Raw genomic sequence first — 8,440 nt, forward strand, 5'->3', positions numbered from 1 at the left:
TGTAGCGGTCAGTGAGCCCCTGCGCCTTGCCTTTATCTCTTAGCAATGGGAAAGATGAGTTTGGAAGAAAAGTCAATGCAGACTACTAATGTACTGGAGGGGAAAAAAACCCCAACAAGTATAGTCTTAGTTGTGTTGTCTAATTTTTCCCCCCCTGTAAGTCTGATTTATAATAGTTTGCTTGCATTAGACATACATTGCTGGCCACTCTGCCCTGATTTTCAGCTAAGTGGGTGAGTTCCTTTGCAGCGGCTCAGGCGCAGGCGCTGAAAGGATGTCACTAGCTGGGCAGCTTGAAGAGCTGCTTGTGGACGATGTAAATGGCAGTGCTTTTTACATTTTTTTCATACTCTGCTGACTTGATAGTGGCTGTGCCCCAGAGTGGCCTCCAGTGACAGCTGACCCTGCAGCTATAGCAAGTACACGCTCACCACGCTCTGGGTCAACACTGCCAGGAGGCTGCCGGCTGTTGGCTCTGCTCGCTACAGCCTCATGGAAACCTTCTCTGCCTGAAGATAAGAGCAAGAGGAGAGTTAGTTTGACATGTGGTGCAGCTTCATGATGGGCTTGAGGCAACTGAGGACACTTCTGCTCCCTTGTCAGCTGCAGCTGGGCAGCCCCAAAGCTGCTGACCACCAAAAATGAAAAGAAGCTTTCAGTCAGGTCAGTGAGCCCGCGCAGGAGAGATGGGAAACATGGGTGGAGGAAGAGGGAGACCAAGAGCTGTTTGGGCAGCAAATGCTGTGCAGGAGCTCATCATGAAACCCTGGGGATGGCTTATGGCATGGCTGCTGTGGGAAACAAAAGTGCAAAGATGTAGCTCTGTCCGTAGGAGCGTGCATTGCTGTAAAGGGGGCAGGAGTAGGATAAGTAGTAGAGTTTTTCCCTCACCTTGAAGAGAAAGTGGAACACTATCCCTTGGCTTGCAATAAGTGTGCAGGACATTGTGCTAAAAGGGAGGTAAAACACGAATGCAGAGACCTGAGCAGGCAACACCATACAGTGTAAACAGAACAGTTGGACCCAACGGAATGATCGCAGTCTGGTCCCTTGCATTTAATCTTCTGTAGATTGAGACAGCTTGATAATCAACATGTTGTGCAATACTTCAATTTCCGTATTTTTCCAACCGAAAACAAATAGTCCTTGTTCGGTTAGACCATGTAATACTGGCAAGTTATTGTTAACCCATGGCCCTTCGTCTTAATGGAGCATAGTCTAAACAGAAGGGCTTTTGTTATAGTAAGGGGGGGGGGGAAGCAGTGATAGTTATTGCATGTTACTGTGCAAGACGTAAAGTAAGACTAAAATCCCCTGGAGAGACCTGTAATGCGGACCCAGGAAGAGAAGCATTGAGCGCATCTTGGGACAGAGCCTTTGTGCTTGTGTGTGAGGAGTCTAACAAGGAGTGGGTGAGATTGTGAACTGCATGGGTTTGTGCGCGCCGCGTTTTCAATGGTGAATGGGAATAGAAAGTCTCTGCTGCTAATTACAAGAGGTAATGGTCTGTATAAAACCAAAAGAAGTTTTGCAGCTCAGACGCTTAATAGGCACAGGTCAGTAAAAATATTTGTGCTGTTTACCGTAGGAAGCCTGTAACAGTGGAGGAGACTTAGTAACTTAAGCTGTATAATCATGAGCTCAGGTAACATTGCCATCAAACCTGTTTGAGTGTATGTCTGACATGGGGTTGTGGCTGCTTAGAAAAATTAATGCAAATGAGCTTCTTTAATAGCGCAGAACACTAGGGCGAAAGAGAAGCACAAGAGTTCAACTCTTGGTGTGTCTTCAGCTTCTCTAGGTGTTTCTCAGCGGTGGTATTTTTGTTGTGTTTTAACATCTTTTGCTGTGCCTGCTTTCTGTTACTCCTGTAGCCTGGACGAAGTGTGTGAGCTGAGCTGTTTGCTTTTCTTTGACCCAGAGTCGGATGGTGGTTAACTCACACAGTGAATTTAATCAGTGCTCTGGGAGTTTCTACTTCTAGATAGGCTTCTCTGTTGCAGTTTGAATCTGGCATGAATCTTCAAAACTGAGCTTTTACAGTAGTTTTTCTAATTATTTTATATCAAACAGTGGCAGAAAACGTAATAGTGGAATGTGTTGGCTGTAAGCTTGCATGTATTCATGCATGCTGTTAGCGTGTGACATTGAGGGAGGACAGTGGGCATCTGTCGTGGGCTTTTCTTGTTGCAGCATGGATTCAGTCCTGACTCGTTTAACTTCTCCTCTCTTCTAGTACATCACTCGCCGGCCAAAGAACCAGCACATCTGAATGCACTTCCTGAGCACCCATCCTCCCTGAATTACCTGAGACCCAAGAGGCAGAGACCTCAGATGCTGAATCTGAGCGGTACTGAGATGTCTGGGGTACTCAGACCAAAGCCAGCAGGTCTAGACAGCCCGTCGAGCAACCGCTATGCTGGAGACTGGAGTAGTTGTGGGGAGAACTACTTAAACCCAAAAGACTGCCTGAGTGAAGCAGACTATGATGATGTCCCTTCAGAAGATACGGAGAGCGGGGATGACAGCAGCAAAGCCGAGGAGTCGGATGCCCCGGTAAGACACCCGCACCCCATCCCCAGAGAGCACACATTTCAGAGCTATTTGACAATGCAAGCAATAGACTCTGCAGCGGATCACAGAGCAAACCTCAAAGACCTGCAGGAAAGTATTGATACTCTGATAGGAAACCTGGAAAGGGAACTCAACAAAAACAAACTAAATATGAGTTATTAAATCCTGTCCTGCACGACACCTCCTCCTTGTGCCTCCATGCCACTCATCAGGCTTCCCACAGCCATGTGAGGAGTGACGGTGCCCCAGAATGCCTTGTCGTAAGGCCACGGCCCACCTTGTGTTAATAAATTTTAAGCCATTCCGTTATGTTTCCGCCTTTTGTTAAAGAAGGTGTTGGGCTGATTCGGGTGTTGGAGACAAGCTTAGAGACCGTGAGGTGATTCCACGTAGTGGCATTTCTCCCTAAAAACACTATGCACTTCGGTGGTCTGGGCAATACCTGGCAGAAGACAAAGGAACATCTCTGCTGTCAGTGGCAGCAGAACTCCTCATTCCTGAAATCCTGGCTCCGGTACAGATGTTCCTCTCAGAAGAGGATGAATGCTGCTTGGCCTGAGTTTTGCAGCATGGACTTCAGATAGACTGGTTTTACTATATATGCAATGGCTGCTATGAAAAATGCTTTATATATATATATAATATTTATATATAAAGTTTTAATTGTACAAATATTAATGTATTTCTGTATTAACACTTTTCAGTAATTATTTAAACAAGCAAAAATTAAATATTTTTCTAACCTTGTTTGTATATATCTATGTATAAATGTGCATGTGTCTGTAGCCACCTTTGGAAAGGAGAGGTCTCTCAGAATTATGAAACGGACTCGTTTCTAGGAAGATGTGTTCAGTGACACCAGGATGAAGTTACCCCTTGGGTAACACAGTGTTTGATTTATGCACGGAAACATGGCCAGAGAAAAGGCAGGGTGAATGATTAATATAAACGACCTTGTGTCTTGCAGGGGCATCGGTTCGCAGGTGTTGACTATTAACTCTCTCACACTTCCCCCCCCCCCATGTTTTTTCATATGTAAAGAAGGTCTGGAAGGTATTTACTTTTCAAAAAATACTTCTGGTTTGTCCTTGTAACCTGTTACTTTTATTCTTGATGTTTCAATACTTCTTTTTTTCTCCAGAGTTTCATGTATTTTTGTTGAGGTACCTTTGTCTGGCTGCTGGTAGTTAGACGTGTTTGAGCCCTCTCTGAAGGGCTGTGCCTCTGGAGATGCAAGACTCAAATTCTGCACAAAGGCAGTTACTTTTTTCTCTGAGTCTTTTAGTTAAATTAATCTCCCAAAAATGGAAATCTGAGTTGTTACATGGGGTTGAGCGGGTTGAGTGATGTTAGTCCTGGGGAGTTTGGGTGGGATTGCAGTTCATTGTGACTCTGTTAGGTTCAGCTATCACCATCCTCTCACATCATCTTTTATCATTAGTAATTATGGTGAGTAATTAGAAATTTCATGTTAAAGAAACACATTCTTCGTTTAATTAAAAATAGCTACCAAATCGCATACAGATGTTTTGATAGTCCCTCTAACCAAAAGGAGATACAGTCATTCCTTGTCCTTCACAGGTCACCCCCGGTGAGGAAGGGGGGATTTGGGCGGGTGGGGGCGAGAAGGTTGTGTGTTTTGAGAGGTCAAACACCGAGTCGCTGGCAGCTGGCAGCGTAGAACTTAATTCTCTTCATCTTTTTGGTACAATGTTGGCATCCTGCCACGGCTTTCCATTCACCCTGTGGGTAAGTGCTTTTCTGCTAACCCGTACTTCCTTATATTGCTTAATTGAAGAGTTATTTATTTACAGAGGAAGGAATTAAGAAATGCTATGGCAAACTTCACCCCTCTTTTCTAAGGAATTATTTTAGCATGGTTTCAAATGGTTTATTCAATCTCATTAATTTATTTTTTATAAGTGTTAAAAGATGCAAAACAATTATTGCAATATAATGATAATGTATGAAAATGTAAATTTAACCTGAAGCATTTATCAATAAATCAATGTATTTTTTTAAACTTTTATACCTACAGAATGTCCATACTTTTTAAACTATAAATTTAAATTCTTAATAAAATTTGAATTAAGAATAAAATTTGACTAAGCCTAGTTAGTGATTATTTAAACCTGTCTAAGCTGATGCCATGCATTTGCACTGGCTGCACATGTGAATTAATTCCATAAAGACATTTAGCTTTTCAGAAGATGTTTTGTTCTGTTGTCATTTCTAGATTGACCCAACATTTCAGTTACATAATTGAAAAACAAACAAACAAACCACTACTCAATTTAAATCCAAAAGGAATAATATTCTAAGGAAGTTGTCAAACCAGTGTTGTGGCAGTGTTTCTTCTTCTTCTATTGCAGAATGCTGATGCTTTTGAACATAGCCTGGCTTCTGCACTGGGCGTGTAGATGTATTGGCACTAGTCGAAAGATGTTTGCATTTAAAGTTACTTGATAAATGATACATTAAGCTTTCATTGTTTATAATAATCCAGATGATGTAAGTGAGCACCTTTTGAATAAGGGTAAGCTTTTTCTACAGGAGGGTTCTGTAACTCAGTGCAGCAGTGCACTGCTCTGTCAGCTTTAATATTTTAACCTTACAACAGGGGAAATTAATGACTTGATAAATGGTATTAATGTTAATCTAATTAGCTAATTAAAATATAGTAAAGTGTTGGTATTATTCAAATGAAACATTTGCTGTTAGTCTAGTTATAACAGCTTGTAGAACATGTTTGGTATCTTAGAAATCCTCTTTTAATGAGACATTTCCCAAGTGGTATTTTTGTTATATCTTGTCCCTTATATATATTCTTATAGATATTATTATATTTCATATAATTATTTATATAATCTGGTCAAGCTGCATCCTTCTTACGATTGTTACAGCTTCTTAAGGAACAGGATTAGTATGGGAATTATGCTAATCTAGAAACACTAAATTGGGGGATTAAAACAACCTGCTTCTACCAAAGTAGTAATGAACATACTTTATACAAAAGTGCAGCCTTGGGCTGTGTGTGGTTTGCAGGGCAGAGCTCCTGTCGAACCCCATGGGCACAGCCAGGAACTTCTCTTACTGTACTAACCTTTGTTGTTGTCTGCTTGGTGTAACTCAGTTTGACATCAGGAGCAGCCCCTGTTCTGCAGGGGCTCTTACCACTGCTAGAAGAGGTTAAAAGTAGAGGGCAGAGCCTGCAGTTGAGTTCAGAGAGCAGATGTCCTTGGAGTGTATGGACTTCCTCCAGGTGTGACCTCTGCTTCCCAGGTAAAGAAAATGGATGCAGATGCTCTTACAGAAACAGTTCCAAGACTGGCGCCAAAATTGCATACAGATTGTTATAGCCAAGTACAGGGCAGTGATGGCCATGTGCTGGGCTAGGTAGCAACCAAGAATCGTAGTTTGTAGTCCCCATGGAAAAGCAGAAATGCATCTGTAGGTCTGTGCAACTCTTTGCTGCCAAGTGTTAAGGATATGATACACTTAGGTGGGTTCAGGAATGGACTAGGCCCATTCGTAGAGTTTTAATCCATTGCTGTTTGTTTAAACAGGATTGTCCAAATGCTGCTTGGGCTGTGTGGCTGATCCAGCTGACACTGAATCACTTCTCCCCCTTTTTCAGCTTCCCAAAGTGGCTTACTACAGGAGCGTGCAAGAGATGGGAAGGGATGGTGTGGGATGCGGAGTAGAGGGGGTGGCAGCGTGACCTTGGGCTGGCTTAAGCCGCTGGGGACCTACATCCCCAGAAACTTCAGATCTTTAGATCTGTCTTTTCCGAATGCGTAATGTATGTGTATGTTTATTAATGCACCAGGCAAGAAATGTAGCTGCAGCTATTCAGACATGTTCTAAAAATAGAGGGAAACATCCCCAATAGAAGCAGATATTCAGGGTTTTTACAGAATAAATCTATAAATCTGATAAGCCAGAGACACATCTGGTATTTCTGCTGCCAGATCTTAACCCCTTCACCTTCCTCCCATCCCAAGGTATAGGGTTTTCTTAACAGTAAAAATGTATTTTGATGTAAGAAGTCTTTATCTCAAATTCTGGAGCTAGCAACAGTTGAAAGATGGTTATTTGGGGTGGGGGGACGACTGGTGTTACACTTTAGTGTAACTATGATGCATTTGTTTTAAAATGTCATCCTACACAATGAATTAACTGATTTCATTCTGTTTGACTTTTTTAGAGCCATGCAGGAAACCCTATAATTTGCCTTAACAACAAAATTTGCTAGGCAAAATTAACCTGTGGAACAGTCTGACATGAGATAACGCAAAGCCGACCCTACAGGTATTTGAATGTCTAGGATTGCATTAGAGAGGATAAAAGATCGTGATGGGATGTATAATCTCATGTCTCTGGTGTTATTTGGAAACAGAGATGAGGAGGAAAATGGCTCTCAGGAAGGCTGCTCCCTTTCCTTTGGGGGATTCATGCAGCTCTCCAGACTACTTTGCTCTGGAAAGGGAGGGGGACTGATCAGCAGAGCCCTGATCCGCTGCCTCACCGTTAGGAAAACCCAGTGGAAATCCGGCTGTCTTCTGGAATGCTTTCTTAATCAAAACTCTCAAGAGTGCCTCTGTGGTGGGGAACATGGCTCACGTTGAGGCTGCCACCTCTTCTGGGTTATACTGACAGAGCTACAATGGAGGGGAGATGGCTGGGCTTTCCAGGTAAGCCATGACTTTAATGTATATGTACTTTGCAGCCCTGTTAATCAAAAATCTGTGGAAGATGATCTGAGGTGGTGTTCTAATGAAGTTGAGGCCCGATAACAGAGAGCTGAGCTTTTTAATTAGTCGGCTGTGAGATATTTACATATCTGTATGGAGCAGGCTGTTAGTTAAATATTGATTTAGCAGAGGAGCTGTGTCTTTCTTCCTGTTCAAGCTCTGAGTGCAAACACCATGCTGCAGGTGGTAGGGACGTGCTTGTTGAGTTTTCCTTGGTTTTAATTTAGAGGTAGTTTAATATGAGGGGCAAGGAATATTACTATAATATTTAAACTTCAAACTAACAAACAAAAGACTATTTTTCAAGTCCTACCTAGTGGCACCAAACCTCTCTTAAATCTGACCAAAGTTCAATCAAAGTGGTAAAAGTACGTGATGGGGAGGAGATCCTCACTGTAGAAAATTGAAGGGGCGTGTTTTTAACACTGCCTAAAACCAATTTGCAATGTTTATGTCAGGACACAGGAGGCTCACACTGCTCCTGTTTTGTATTTGGCTATGCTTTACTCTGACGAAGCAGAGCACCGGGGCTGGCTCTGGCTTGTCAGCCGAAGATCGTCTCTGCAAATCCCCTGTGTGTCAGTCGTTTTTTGTGCTTCAGTGTCTACTGTAACCATATGGACATTGGTTTGACAGGAGTCTGTGACCCTCAAATAGTTTGGTGAGTCATGGAAAGAGTGAACTCACCCGTATAGAGTTTAATCTGTCCTGCTCTTTTAGATTTAATTTCTGCTTGACAGGCTCTGCTCAGTTACATGGCGTTTGACGTGGCTATTGAAACCGAGCAAGCAGCAGAACACCACTTAGTGTAAAGAGTCATCTCTGTGGATGGAGGATGAACATTAATATTCATGAGCTGTTACTCATTTACACTGGTAAATATTAAAAATTCTGTATAACACCGTTCAATCTCTCTCAAGAGTAATTTTCTTTTGACAGAAATGCACACACTCGACAACCACAGTGTGCTTGGTAAAAGCTGTTTGTTCTAAATAATACTGATTTCTTTGAGGGAACAATATATTTTAATGGCTTTGGTTTTCTGCTTGTAAGCATTTGCCAGCCTTAAGTAACAATCATTTTCTAATCTGATGATGGCAAGTAAAAGTGGT

The 8,440-nt window shown here is 42.3% G+C and overlaps 1 protein-coding gene across 1 annotated transcript in view; it reads left to right on the plus strand.

Moving 5' to 3' along the window:
- Positions 1-3,193, plus strand: part of SYDE2 (synapse defective Rho GTPase homolog 2) — a 29,992-nt gene extending 26,799 nt beyond the window's left edge. Inside the window, exon 7 of the mRNA XM_050900827.1 lies at positions 2,237-3,193. Within this exon, the coding sequence (XP_050756784.1) occupies positions 2,237-2,736 (500 nt within the window). The 3' untranslated portion in view covers positions 2,737-3,193. The remainder of the gene's footprint in view (positions 1-2,236) is intronic.
- Positions 3,194-8,440: the final 5,247 nt, after the last annotated feature.

Source organism: Gymnogyps californianus, chromosome 8 (assembly GCF_018139145.2).
Source record: "Gymnogyps californianus isolate 813 chromosome 8, ASM1813914v2, whole genome shotgun sequence".
Taxonomy (NCBI): domain Eukaryota; kingdom Metazoa; phylum Chordata; class Aves; order Accipitriformes; family Cathartidae; genus Gymnogyps; species Gymnogyps californianus.